Here is a 13857-nt window from a genome sequence, read left to right on the forward strand (position 1 = left end):
CTCCGTGACAGTCACTCGAGTTGTCAAAACCCTAACCTATAGTGATCAATCTGTCAAGTCTTTCAGTGATGGATGTACCTAGAAAATTGTGAACATTTAGGCATCAACATCACCCTATTATACGGGCAGAAATTCAAGTCGCTTCAACTCGGTGTTTGCCTACAGTTGTGATCAGTCGCCAATTTCTGGTAAATTATCGCTGACAAACAATACCGCATTTTTTGGGCAATGTCGACTGCTGCTATTCCGAAGGCGCGATATCTTCCGCCCAAAGAGGCTGGCAGTTTTCGCCAGATCCTCCAACTCTACGAGACTCGACAGTATAAGAAAGCTCTGAAAGTTGCAGATACGATTTTGAAAAAATTCCCCGATCATGGCGAGACACTGGCAATGAAAGGTCTGATTCTCTGCTTCTCGGAGAAGAAGGAAGAAGGTCACGAGTTGATCAAGAAAGGGTTGCGCAATGATTTAACAAGCTTCATTTGCTGGCATGTATATGGCTTGTTCTACCGCTCGGAGCGAAATTTTGAAGAGGCCGCGAAGTGTTACGTTCATGCATTGAAGTACGCCCCTGATAACACGAACATCTTGCGAGATCTTGCATTGCTACAATGTCAAATGAGAAACTGGGAGGGATTAATTGTAAGCTTTGTACATCTCTTGAAGTCCGGTTTATGACACTGCTAATTATATAGACCTCGAGAAAGTCAATTCTGTCTCAGAGACCCAACGTCCGGCAGCACTGGACTGGGCTCGCGCTCGGCTACCACATGGTGAAGAACTACGAATTAGCAGAGAATATTCTGTCGAAATATGAAGAAACGCTCAAGGAGCCGCCAAAGGAAGACTACGAACATTCAGAGCTTGTTTTGTACAAAAGCATGATTATTTATGAAAGCGGAAATGTCAAGAGAGCTCTTGAGCACCTTGAATCGGTCGCGGACCAAGTAACTGACAAGCTGAGTTTGATGGAATATCGAGCGAAGTATTTGTTGGACTTAGAACGGCTGCCGGAAGCTGTGAAAGCATATACGAAACTACTTCGTCGCAATCCAGATAACAAGGAGTACTTTTTTGGCCTCGAAAAGGCGCTTGGAATTAAGGATGACGTGGAGAAGAAGAAAGCGCTCTATCAGGTCCTTGCTAAGCAGTATAAGTATAGCGATCTAGCTAAGAGTATCCCTCTGTCATTCCTGTCAGGTGGGGGCACCAAATGGTTAGAGATTAGAATTATGCTAATAAATTAAATAGGCGAAGATTTTCGGGAGGCAGTCAGGTCTTACATAGTTGGCCTTTTGAGCAGAGGAGTCCCTTCTGCATTCGTTAACTTGAAGCCTTTGTATGCAGATGAGGCGAAGGTCAAAGTCATTGAGGAGGTTGCCCTAGAATTTCTGAGAACCCTGACAGGGACACGTGCGACTGATGGTACAAACGGTATCGATAATGGCCCCGACATGGACGGTGACTCTACTCCGACGACTTATTTGTGGACTATTTACTACCTCGCTCAGCACTACTCGAAAGTTGGAGAGGCTGATCTTGCGTTGGAGTATATTACCAAAGCGATCGAGCACACACCTACTCTGGTCGAAGCCCACATGGTGAAAGCCAAGATTTTGAAACGGAAGGGTGACCTCGTTGCGGCCAGTGAATCCATGACTACAGCTCGAGAACTGGATCTTCAAGACCGATTCGTCAATACAAAAGCCGCGAAGTATTTAATGCGTGCCGGGAAGACAGACGAGGCAATCAATGTTGTGAGCTTGTTTACAAAGGTAAGGGTCGAGGCTGATTCAGGGTATAGTATGACAAATAGGATGTCTGACTGCGTGTAGAATGACGCTCATGGTAAAGGTGTCGCCGACCTTCACGAAATGCAGGCCATTTGGTTCTTGACTGAACAGGGTGAGATGTTCAACCGCCTAGGCAAAATTGGACTGGCTCTGAAACGATTCGAGGCCGTCAAGAAGGTAAATTTAACTTTAGCCTAGTCAATTACGCGAATGGTCTGCTAACGGTAATAATTCAGATTTTCGATGATCGTTGGGGTGATCAGTTCGATTATCATCAGTACTGTGTCAGACGAGGAACAATGCGTGCGTATGTAGATCTGGTACAGTGGGAGGAAACATTATATTCTGAGCATGAATACACGCGCGCGGCTTTCGATGCTATCCAGACCTATATCTCGCTCTACGACACTCCGAAGTCTGCGAGGGTGGCTGCAGAATTCGAAGGCCTGACTGAGGAGGAGCGTAAGAAGGCCATCAAGAAAGCGAAGCGAGAACGGGCGAAACTGAACAAGAAGAGCGAAACTGAAAAGAGTGCGAATGACGACGATCCGTTGGGTAAAAACTTAGAGAATACCACTACTCCTTTGGAGATGGCAGAACAATTTTGGAAACCCATTGCGGATAGTCCTGTGAAGGTTCCGTCGTGGACATGGGGTGAGGAAATTGCTAAGCGGAAAGAACACTCGGCCGCCAGGGTTGAGTCGGAGACGACGGATACTACAGCCTAGATGCGATTCGCGGCATAAATTACGGCAGGATAAAAGTTATGCGAGTGCATCTCGTTGCATTGTGCATTTTGTACAATTAATCAAAAGTTTGGCATAGTTGGTAGACCGCCTGTAGTATTTTTTGATGTAATTGTAAGGCGTAATCTTGATCAGATTTTCTTTCTTCCGTAGGAGTATTGTCAGTAACGTATCATTTAACTACAGTATCCATGGACAAAAATAGTAAACAATAAATCCAAAACACAATATACCCGAAACGCCTGACTACGCCGATAATCAACATCCGTGTCATTTCCCGGCAGCTATTTTAACACCACATTTGCTGATCGCAGCTGTAAATACTGTTGATCTACCCCCGGGGGTAACTGTTTGATGACTTCATAGACTTCCTTATTGTGATAGCGCATGCCACTTCCTGGCATTCGGTAAGGCGCTCGTAAGCCCGTAACATCGCACCACCATTTCCGCGGGAGGATGGATGGAGGAGCCTCAACATTAATGTACGTTGGCTGATCCACAGCTCCTGGTCCATCTATTGAAGTTAAGCGCTTCGCTTCATCGGAAATTATCTGTTTCGCATTTTTGACTCGACGCGAAGGAGGCTTTGCTTGTGGATTTCGGAATGGTTTAGGTGCAGTGGTGAGATCTGCGTCAAAGAGGGTGAATGGAGGAGGGGCGGATGGAGGCGGCGTCGCAGATGCTGATGATACTGTAGACGGTGCCATTAATGGATGCTAGTGTGGAATTTAGTTCCTCTATTAGAGAAGTGGAGAGTGATGGATAATGTGCTTCTGATGACCGTTCGCCAGGATAATGGCAGCGCGCGAGCGCGATATAAGTAAATAGGGTTTAACGACGAATACTACTAAAAATGTCGGATATGATACATTTCGCCGAGAGCACATCTCGACCAGCAAACCGAACCTTAGATTTGTGGCTTGTCTATTACCTATCATAGCCTACGGCCCAGCCTGCCAGTTGACTTGGGTTCTTTTTCCTATTTTTTCGGGCATCTAGCGGTCCTCAAACTCCCGCCACTTGAATGCTGTACCGTTGCCAAAGTTCACCAAAATGCCAGCACCGCCGAATACACCTACAGCACCATATACGTCAAGCTCACCACTATAAAAACGATTCATCTGACCATCATGTAAGCTGGCACCATTTAATTCTTCAAACATACTCCATCCACCGACCCATCTACCATTTTTGGTAGCGAATACATTTCCTCCATTGAAATCCATGCCAATGCCTACAGTATCCCCGACACGTACAGGTTCTCCTAAAAAATCGCGCCCAGAAAGTGGGTCAGCTACGTATCGCCGACCATCATCAGAATGCACAGCAATCGAGCACCTATGCCAACCCGGCAGTCTAGTAGCGACTGGATAAGGCATAGTAAGAAACCCAATCGCCACGGATGAATCTTCTACTCCACCATCAGCAGCCATAATTGTAATTTCATAATATAGCAGGCTGCGCGTTAGCCGGAGTTGTGGTGAGAACATTGGCAGCGAAGTCGTGAATGTCATGTCCGTTGATTTGGGTTTCGTACGAATGTATATTGTTCCATCTCGTTTGTCGGGAGTAACTTCAGGAGCACGGCTGCTTGATAGTTTAGCCTTTCCTTTCAAACCGCGAAAAAATCCTCCTGAAGACGTAGAAGCCGAGGATATTGCTAGAGACGGAGACACAGTCGGAACTGGAGAGTCAATACCAAAATGTCGAGATCCCCAGTGTTTGAGTTCCGAATCCATCAACATTCGCGGACTGCTTACTGGATTTTCAGCACAAAACTTGAGAGCATGCTCATGCTCAGAGTCCGGAGCATGGGAATACAGCGGCTTCTGGTAGGATGAAGGAGCCGGCATATACGATGGGGGCGAAAAAGGTACGGTTCCTGAGTCTTGAGTGTAGCCAGGTAATGATACCGATGTCGTCAACGTGTACTTAGGTGGCAGCTCAGCTGACAATGTCTCACGGGCTGAATTGCCCTGAGGAGACTCTGATAGACGGTTGCAGGCGTCTGTCCTCCAATGATTGGCAACCGGATGAGCATCCTCAGGAGGACAATACGAGTCTTCATCGCCCTTCGGCTGAGAACTTAAAGCAGGTGGACTCATTCCTGTCCAAGTAACTAACAGATAAGCCGCCTTGTGTTATCATAAGGAAAGGATTTACCTGATTATTGCAGATGAATAAGCCTGTGAGCATATACGTTATTTGTGAGCAGAGTCGAATTTGTCGGAGACGCAACATCCAGCCGTTTGTTTGACACTCGCATTCGGTTCGCATTCGGTTCGCATTCGGGTTCGGCTATTTTCGCGGAGGCGGTGGCCAAGGTTTATTAACTCAGGGCACGACGACTGCGCAAATATGCAGAAGGGCCCGTTTCCATCACATACACACTTCCACGTCGTCATCTCATCCCACACCTACATGAACATTGTCAAAAAGTTGTCGCGTGGAGGCTTATCTCCTGTTTCGTCCACAATAACTACAGCTTGCGCCTTCTCCTGAGTTACACGCATTTCCGACAGATTGGCGTGTTGAACTTCATGGACGTAATATCTCTACCGTCGTCCACACTAACCCTGACAGTGGCTCCAACGTCGGCTTCTAAGCTCCGTGATGTCTTCAATTTCGACAGCGCCCCTATTTTAACGAGTTGGAAAAATTCTCTTGGAAATCTTAGCGGTCTGTCAAGATCGCAGACCAATGAATCATCAGTGCTTTCGTCAGACTCGGTTAGTCATCTCAATTTGGTAATTACTTGACCACTGTTATGCTAATCACATTCAGGACGACATGCACTCTGTGATGAGCCCCGTTCCACCTGGTATTGCAGGCTCGCCAGGGGATCCACACGACCTCACACCGGTTGACCCAATGCCTATTACTCTAGTAGACCATTCCATGGATGACGGGGATCTTAACGGTCAAATGTGGGCACGAAGTGCTTGGGTTGGTGATTATTCGATCGTCGCAGGTACTGGCAAAGCTGGTGCATATGTGACTTGGTTGTGCGTAATAGAGACTGTTGAGGTAGGCCGTCGAGTGGGTTCGACTACCATACTCCGGTGGCTAACTTGTATTTAGGGAAGAACGATTCGATTTAGGAAGCGGTGAGTACTTCTTGTCAATAATAGTCCGACCTTTTATCTAATGGCTTCAAAATTTTAGATATTCGGAGTTTTGCCAGTTACAGAATGCTATATCTGACGAGTTCCCATTGTTAAGAGCCGCGATTCCAGGGTTACCGCCAAAAAGTATAATATGTGAGGCACCGGATTGGTTGGTTGCTCAAAGTGATTTGAACTAATATTTATATTAGCAAAATTCCGACCAGCATTCTTGGAAGAACGTCGTCGTGGCTTGGAGTACTTCATGGCGTGTATTGTACTCAATCCAGTCTTTGCAGGCAGTACGGTTGTGAAGGACTTCATTTCATCTACAGATGGTGGCTAAAGTTGGTACATAGTAGTGGCGTTTTAAAGGCGTCCACGTTGGAAGCTGTAATTAGAACTACACCGACGTTGTACAGTGTATAATATTGTTGCTTGATTTAGGTGTTGCATGCTTTATATTGCCAAATTGGTTTGACAGTTTGCAGGTTTCGAGGTCCATATAATGGCTGGATTTAGGACATAATTTAGCTTACGTTTCTGGTTCTATACTTTGGTCACGGGTTTATGGTATTGTCAGGATTTTGTTTAATACGGAGCATCACTTGGGTATAGATGCAGGATTATTAGAAGACTTCATTTTAAGGTATTTCAGTCCAGATTCATTAGTATTCATTTTATCTTAGGATCTACTTTGCATTACATAGCTGGAATCCTAAAACAATATACTTTTACAATTTCCTATCCATACATGCATAACATCAAAGTAAAAATGAGGGTCACTTCCTGTTGAAACTAGTCACGCCACTCATGCCCATTCCATTAGGTTCATTATCATACAGGCGCTTCTAGCTATAAATTGCGAGATTCCCTACGACGTTGAAGTCGTTGCAGACCAATTCTTCTCCTCTCCCTTTGGCTGCTTGCTGGCCCATTAGGCCACAATGGATTATTATCGCGAGAATATCGAGCTCTCTTCGGTAAGGGGCTATCCGGGAAGCCGACCTCTTCTCCTCCGTCTGTTGTTCCTTCGATGAATGAGTCACGAGCGTCGCTCGCCTCTGCGTCACTCAATGAATTGCCGCCTCCTCCACTAGTTGCACCCTCGCCTGGATCATAACCGCTTTCATTCCGATTGTCACTAGACTTATCGTAATGAGTCTCTTGCTGCTCTAACTGGCGCGAGTTAGAGTTAGATCCCGCCCTTAAAGGCCAAGATACCTCGCCAAAAAGAATACTACCACTGTCGTCGTCGACATCCGCCTCGCCGTCACTATCGTCCACATTGTCACCATCGCCTTCGTAATCATCATCCTCATCTCTCTGCAATTCACAGTCTGAATCGTAATAGCGCGCCTGAACGGAGAAATTGCTGGAATTTTCATCATGGTCTACAGCAGAGAGATCGTCAGAATCCTCGCTAAGCTCATGAATACTTCGGTCATCAATAAATCGTCTATCATCTTCATCTTCTTCTTCATCCTCCTCGTCTTCTTCATGGTCCTCATCTCCGTCATCCAAATAGACTACATCGCGGTGTCCTATTGCTGTTAGCAATGCCCCATGCACCTCTAATTGTCCACTTACTAGTTCGCCAAGAATTATGCCCACTATCGGCTTCGTCATCTGAATCCACGACATTCACTTGTGGTATGCGCGTATGCCTATGCATCTGCACCGGGACCACATTGTCGTCGTCCGAATTCCACATATCCACATACTCGCCGATCGCACGAATGATGTCGTCTTCATCTTCAGAATTAAAGTCGTAGCCATCCTCCTCCTCAGTGAGTGAGCCTAAGCCGTCAAGAGATTCGTCGTCAGAAAATTGCCAGCTGTAGCAGCGTAAACAGCGGCCACTCTCGCTTTCCAACTGGTACCCGACTGCGTTAGCGACAATTGATACTCTCAATTCCAGATCAAGGTCCAGCTCACCTCCCAGTGGCATCGTGCACATCTACGTACGCCATCTTCGTCATCCTCATACGTATCCTCGATAATCGGCCCAAACATTTCCGGAAAAATTTCGCCATGTCGACGCTTATGTGTGACTGCTAAATCGCGCTGCTCTTTCTGCCGTTTCCGAACGGCTTTTTTGTCCTCAGTTGGGGCCACTAATTCTAGTTTATCAACCAGACTGTCAACATTATCTTTGATCTATTCGAGAATGTCAGTGGCGGCCTAAGTCGATTAAAATCGTAGAAACGTACCTGAAATGATATTGTCGGTCGGGCACTAACTCTCAGTCGGCAGCTTGGGCAAGTCTTGTGTCGTCTAAACCACTCCAGTAAACACTATTCAGAGTCAGCCATACGTAGACATGCCGTATGAAGTATTGGATCTCTCACTGAATAGCAAAATGAGTGACCACAAGCGATGACGCAGGGTTCGAACATAAGGTTGTCGCACACGGTACAGGTATAGTTACGTTGCAAATTTGCAAATCCTTTCTCGTAGACTGCAAGCAGCTATACAACCGTTACATCATCAAGTGAGCCTATAAATTCATAACACTCGGCATGGAAAATAACTATACCTCATTTTTGTGCCTCAGCTCCGCTTGAAGACGCTCGACTGTTTGCTCCATAGTCGCACGCGCCACAGCTGAAGATCTCGACTTATTAGTAACTCAAAAGTGATCACGGTTCCAAAGCCGGCGAGAGTTCCTATATATGGCGCGGTACCTTCGAGCCTGTCAAGTCGAGTCAGTGTTTCCGTGCCGAGTTAGACTTCGAATTTTGGTTGAAGGGCCTGCATACAGACGTACTTTTCGTGCGGCTCATGATAGGGTAACAACATTATTGGGATGTTTCACTGCCTTCCATGGATTTAACTAAGGCGTCAAGTAAACGCGTCGTTGGTGAATAGAAGGCCAAACACATTAACTACAGGATCATCTCATTTACTGGAACACTCTGAATAGCTCGATTTTCCGCGATGTCACCATGACTATAGTACGGGAACATAGGACAATTTGGACCCTTGTGTACCGATAGCCAGCAGCGATGGTAGTATCAGAACCTGGCCCGAAAAGAGAAACTACATCCTCAGAACCGCAGATATCTTCGAAAGTTTCAGAACCGGGAACTGACAACCCTGGCACTCTTCATCGTCGTCTTTTAGGACCGTCTATTCAAAAATCGGGTCAGGATGGAGTGGACCAAGCCACTGTCAGCGAAATAATTTATCAAGCGACACGTACGTTGAGGTTGTCACCAACGATTCGGTTTCTTTGATTGACAAATTTCAGAGGGAAGCAAATATTTTGAGCACCAGAAACGGAAAGAGAAAGACGTATGTGCCAACTCATTTCTTGTTGTCACGTGTATGCTGAAACTCCTAGTTGACCAAGAAAGTCGAATCAATTGTCCAGCAAGCGAAGAAGGTCAGCAATCAAGACCTAGATGCCGCAGAAGTCCGAATAGAGGCATTGATTCAACAATATGAGGTTACCAGGGATCTGACTCAAATCATTGTTCATGTGGACTGTAAGACCTCTCTTTTGCCTTTGTCGATCACTAAGGTAGGACGTACTCAATAGAGATAGGTGACGCATTCTATGCCAGTGTCGAGGAGCTTGATCACCCTGAGTTGAAATCGAAACCGTTTGCTGTTGGGAAAGGCGTCCTGTGTACCTGTAACTATGAAGCTAGGAAATTTGGAGTCCGGTAGGTGATGACGACCAGTCAGACTGACAATAGACACTAACTCAGTTAGCTCCGCTATGGCTGAATTTGTGGCGAAGAAAATATGTCCTGAATTAGTTGTCTTGCGTCTGAATTTCCCGAAATACATCGAGAAATCCAACGCGATTAGAAAGATACTGTCTGAATATGATCCAAACCATTGTGAGTCAGCGCTGACCATTGAGGCCTTCGTACGTCTAACTTGATTATAGGCGCCATGACGCTGGACGAAGCGTACTTGAATATTACTGAGGTACTAATCATCGCAATCTGAAACAGTACTCAACACGCTGACAATTCAACGGGCAGTACTGTGCGAAGGTGAATAAAGATCGAGAAGAAGTTGTATCAGACATGCGAAGAAGGATACTTGAAACGACTGGTGTCACTGTCAGTGCAGGAATTGGTCCAAGTATGTATGTCTGATGATATTGACTTGCACACGGCTGACATGGTGGCAGACTCTAGAGTAGCAAAGATTGCTTCTAACATTAACAAACCTAATGGGCAGTTTGTTATTGCCAATGACCGAGAGGCGGTCATGGAGTTTATGTGCAACTTGCCTGTCCGAAAGGTATGTAGTCTACTGCTGTTCGATGATCTTGATTGTTGGTAATCTAAATGCTTTAAGGTTACCGGTGTAGGCTACGTATTAGAGCGACAATTACTTGCATTAAATGTCAATGTGTGTGGAGACATCTATCACAAGAGCGCACTACTTTACCAAGTACGTTACACATGGCTCTGGCGGTTCGAAGTGACTCGTCATTGACGGATTCTTATTTAGTTATTCACCGATACGACGATAACATTCTTACTGAACTGTTATCTAGGTCTGGGATCGACGGAGGTGAAGCCTATAGACCAATATGAACGCAAGTCAGTAGGCTGCGAAAGGACATTCCGTGCTATCTCTGATGCAGCACAGATGAAGCAGAAATTGCAAGGAATTGCTGAGGACCTAGAGAAAGACTGCAGACGCCTAAACCTAGCAGGTCGCAAGTTGGGGTTAAAACTGAAGAAGACCACTTTCGAGCAAATCTCGCGCCAACGGCCCATGCCTAAACCGATTAATACCGCGGCAGATTTCTATCGTTATGGCTTGCTAATGCTAGAAAAGGAATTGCCTATAACGGTGCGGTTGATCGGTTTACGACTAACAGATCTTGTCGATCTCAGTCATGAAGGGCCAATGGTAAGTCGTGGATGTCATTGCGTTATAGGACAATTCGATGCTGACGATCCATACAGAAAACTTTCCTCAAGGGCCAGCGGAGACAAAATTATACGCTTGACGATGAGCCGAGCACGAGCATCAATTTTCACGCAGTATTCCCTGAATCGTTTGACGGTAGCACCGATATACACGACGACAAAGAAATGGGAGAGTTGGATATGATGATACAAGGATCGCAAGAGGAGGATAGTAGCGTGATCGACGAGTTGAGAAGTTCTTCGAAAGCCACAGCTGCAAGGGATGTGAAGAACGCAGAGGAACTGCAGGATTCTACGGTCGACCATTCGATGCAAATCTCAGAACGCGAGACTCTGCCATTATCGACAGACAGCGGAGAGACATCGTCTGGTGTGGTCGCTTGTCCAATATGCGGGAACCAGGTATCTGCAGACGATCAAGCACTAAATCGTCATGTTGACTGGTGTCTATCCAGGGGTGCTATCCGAGAGGCAGTAAAGGAGACGTTTGAATAGTGTATCGGAAAATTGTAGATCTTGTTAGAGTCGAATACACAATTCTGTCTCCGCAATAACTCTTGCTAGATGGGCGTACAAGGCCATGTTTCAAACTGCGATCTCTTATTCCAAATATTTCCTAAATAATACCCATGGCACCTTGACTGCATAATAAAATAAGCCCAGAGAAAAAGAAAGTGAAATGTGATCGCGGCAAAGTACTGCACGTCCTTAACTGTCGCGGTTACGTCGATATATGCATGTGCAACTCCGTCCCTGCCTGACGAATCATACCCTGTCGTTGTTGTTTGTCGACGAGGAACTTGGTAGTCGCCCACCCTGTCGGTCAAGCTCTTCGAGCCAGAGTTGCTATGCGTACAAAGTGTCAGCTCCAGAAACAGACTTTTAAAGTGAGAAATCGCTACCTTTCTGCGCGCTGCCTTTTCGGCGTTTTTCTCGGCCTGAGACTTTCCATCTGACTGCATGTATAGGGATGTGCCAACCAGCGCTACCAGCGTGAGACCCTGTAAGACTACACGAGCTGTGAAGTACTTGTTCGCCTCTTTGTGCCTTCCTCCTCGAACCGCAATAGCCGACCTTGTAAGTGCATAGCAAGTCGCAACAACGCCTACACGTGCCGTCAATGGGCTGGATCAAAAATTGAGAATATGCGAAATCCTACCGATTGGAACTAGCGGTTGCTGCTTGCAATGATACCACAGTTTCTGAAACCCCTTTAGGTTCCTCACGGCACTGTAATGTAGAAATTAGACGGGAGATTTCTTATCAACGCGGCCACTTACTCTTCGGCATCGTAAGGATCAAAACTGGACGGGACAACCATTATTGGATTGATCAGAACTCTTGCCTACCACCCAATATCCCTATTGACAAATGTTCTAGATAAATCAAGCTTCGTATTAAGTAATTAATATTATGAAGCCTGCTCGGCTGGGAGATTTCCTGAAAGAGACTCCCAGTACGACTAGCAGGTCCGTGCGGCGTTTTTCTCGCAACTGTACTGGGCAGAATGCAAGGCATAATAACTCCGCCATATTTGCCATTATCAATTGATATTGAAAATGGGGTGTTGAGGAGGTAGTCAACTAATAGTTAAACTATTTGTTTGCTATCATTTTACAATTGACAAAATTGTACTATAATAAAATTTTGGGTACATGGGACCTTAACTACTGGAAAATAAGATTATGGCCGCCGAGTGATATTTCCCAATTAGGCAAATATCCAGTTCTAGAGTCAGAAACGGCTTGCCGGGCGGCATCAACAAATCATATGGTGGCCTATGTGGTTAGTTGCGACAGTCGTACCGTTAGGGGTGGGTACGATTTGCGAGCAACTCGTAACACGCAATCGTATAGTCTATACGATTACTATACGATTGGCTGTAAAAGTTTACGATTAACTATACGAGCAATCACCTGAGTCGCTCGCAAAAAATCGTATAGTCAGGCACGTGACCTAAGGCTTAATAAGGTTTAAAGAAGAATGAAGTACAAATGCCTAATTAACGTAAGTCGTGGCGTAAGTGGCCGAATGGCGTAAATGCTCTAATTGCCGAGAACTCCCCCCCAAAAACTTACATTATTCAACAATGGTCCGTCGAAAAAGTTTAAACGCGCTTGAACATGATACTAAAGTTGCTGAAGCAGTTTTAGGAGTCCAACAAGGCTTATATAAGTCTTCGTACGCAGCTGCAAAAGCGCTAGGGCTAAATAAGAACACTGTGCTTAAACGCGTCTCTGGAGGTCCGACACGTTCTCAAGCGCGCCAACAACAACAGAAACTTTCATACGCACAGGAGAATGTACTTCTTAAGTGGATCAAAGAATTAACAATTAGTGGCTATTCTCCAGGACATCGATTGTTGAAGGAAATAGCTGAGGATATTCGTACGACTCGATCTCGTGATTTAGACGACGCGTCACCTCCTCTTTTGGAACTCCACGCACGTCTCCCCCTTGGCCAAGATTGGGTTCCACGATTTATTAAACGACATCCACACCTCGCAGTTGTCATTGGACGTCGAATTGAGTCTGTACGAATGGACGGAGCAACAAAACCAGTGCTTGACGCGTGGTTTGACGCGTATCGCACGGTCATTCAAGAGTATAAAATCATGCAAGAGAACACATACAATATGGATGAATCTGGATTCTCGATTGGAACAATGGAATCAACTCGAATTATTCTCGATTCCACATTTCGTACGAAACATCAAGCTCATCCAGGCCGTCAAGAATGGGTTTCTATGATTGAGTGTATTTGCGCAGACGGAACTATTCTTCCACCACTTGGGATATTCAAAGGCAAGAACGTTCTTCAGAATTGGATCCCGAACGAAGTCCTTGATAAATGGTTCTTTTCGGCGAATACAAAGGGTTGGACAAGTAATCTTCATGGGTTAGAGTGGTTAAAACGCGTCTTCGAGCCTGCGACACGAGCAAAAGCGAATGGTCAACAACGCCTCCTCATCCGCGATGGTCACGATAGCCAATATCTTGTTGAATCCTTTGTAGTGTTCGGCCATGGGTACCGGGTTTTGGTACCTCGTCAACCGAGGTCGCAACTGTTACAACATCTTAGTTTGACCCCTGCGATTTATTAGTGCAAACTGTATCATAGAAGTGGGCACGGCGGAGTTGCGGCAGTGATTCGTGTGTGTAAGGCAGTGTAGATCGGGATAGGCATAGTTGGCCATCACCAAAGGAGGAGAAAGAAAACGCAAGGTTACACGACGCAGGGAGAGTGCGGCTCAGGGGGAGAGGTTTTTGTGTCAGAGGTGAGATGGCACCTAAATCCAGTAGAGGCCGCA

The 13857-nt window shown here is 45.9% G+C and overlaps 7 protein-coding genes across 7 annotated transcripts; 3 read left to right on the top strand and 4 right to left on the bottom strand.

The window, feature by feature from the left end:
- Positions 1-54: 54 nt before the first annotated feature.
- Positions 55-2672, top strand: POJ06DRAFT_130266 (NMDA receptor-regulated protein 1-domain-containing protein). Its single transcript, XM_056184353.1, has 5 exons — positions 55-642; positions 696-1200; positions 1252-1775; positions 1836-1970; positions 2030-2672. The coding sequence occupies exons 1-5, from the start codon at positions 229-231 to the stop codon at positions 2519-2521; spliced, it is 2070 nt and encodes a 689-aa protein (XP_056042638.1). The 5' UTR covers positions 55-228; the 3' UTR covers positions 2522-2672.
- Positions 2673-2823: 151 nt separating this feature from the next.
- POJ06DRAFT_189657 (uncharacterized protein) lies at positions 2824-3183 on the bottom strand (the record flags this gene model as incomplete). Its single annotated transcript, XM_056184790.1, has 1 exon — positions 2824-3183. A coding segment is annotated over one exon (360 nt), but the record flags the coding sequence as incomplete, so codon positions are not given.
- A 351-nt stretch (positions 3184-3534) lies between these two features.
- POJ06DRAFT_269256 (uncharacterized protein) lies at positions 3535-4644 on the bottom strand (the record flags this gene model as incomplete). The annotated part of the gene is made up of 1 exon (XM_056189363.1): positions 3535-4644. One exon carries the CDS (start codon positions 4642-4644, stop codon positions 3535-3537), a length of 1110 nt encoding a protein of 369 aa, XP_056042640.1.
- Positions 4645-4910: 266 nt separating this feature from the next.
- POJ06DRAFT_256277 (Phox homologous domain-containing protein) lies at positions 4911-6351 on the top strand. The gene is made up of 5 exons (XM_056188000.1): positions 4911-5268; positions 5324-5566; positions 5621-5646; positions 5705-5799; positions 5856-6351. Exons 1-5 carry the CDS (start codon positions 5080-5082, stop codon positions 5987-5989), a joined length of 687 nt encoding a protein of 228 aa, XP_056042641.1. The 5' UTR covers positions 4911-5079; the 3' UTR covers positions 5990-6351.
- Positions 6352-8363, bottom strand: POJ06DRAFT_256278 (uncharacterized protein). Its single transcript, XM_056188001.1, has 6 exons — positions 8183-8363; positions 7995-8114; positions 7857-7940; positions 7582-7803; positions 7234-7519; positions 6352-7187 (listed from the first exon to the last, which is right to left on the bottom strand). Exons 1-6 carry the CDS (start codon positions 8231-8233, stop codon positions 6499-6501), a joined length of 1452 nt encoding a protein of 483 aa, XP_056042642.1. The 5' UTR covers positions 8234-8363; the 3' UTR covers positions 6352-6498.
- Positions 8364-8488: 125 nt separating this feature from the next.
- POJ06DRAFT_256289 (uncharacterized protein) lies at positions 8489-11395 on the top strand. The gene is made up of 11 exons (XM_056188002.1): positions 8489-8844; positions 8897-8940; positions 8990-9134; positions 9194-9314; positions 9364-9494; positions 9545-9585; positions 9642-9744; positions 9794-9906; positions 9964-10059; positions 10120-10527; positions 10584-11395. Exons 1-11 carry the CDS (start codon positions 8652-8654, stop codon positions 11040-11042), a joined length of 1854 nt encoding a protein of 617 aa, XP_056042643.1. The 5' UTR covers positions 8489-8651; the 3' UTR covers positions 11043-11395.
- POJ06DRAFT_269260 (hypoxia induced protein conserved region-domain-containing protein) lies at positions 11313-11868 on the bottom strand (the record flags this gene model as incomplete). The annotated part of the gene is made up of 4 exons (XM_056189364.1): positions 11313-11393; positions 11450-11652; positions 11707-11777; positions 11828-11868. 4 exons carry the CDS (start codon positions 11866-11868, stop codon positions 11313-11315), a joined length of 396 nt encoding a protein of 131 aa, XP_056042644.1.
- Between the last annotated feature and the right edge of the window lie 1989 nt (positions 11869-13857).

This window comes from Lipomyces tetrasporus, assembly GCF_029532465.1.
Source record: "Lipomyces tetrasporus strain NRRL Y-64009 chromosome Unknown POJ06scaffold_7, whole genome shotgun sequence".
NCBI lineage: Eukaryota > Fungi > Ascomycota > Lipomycetes > Lipomycetales > Lipomycetaceae > Lipomyces > Lipomyces tetrasporus.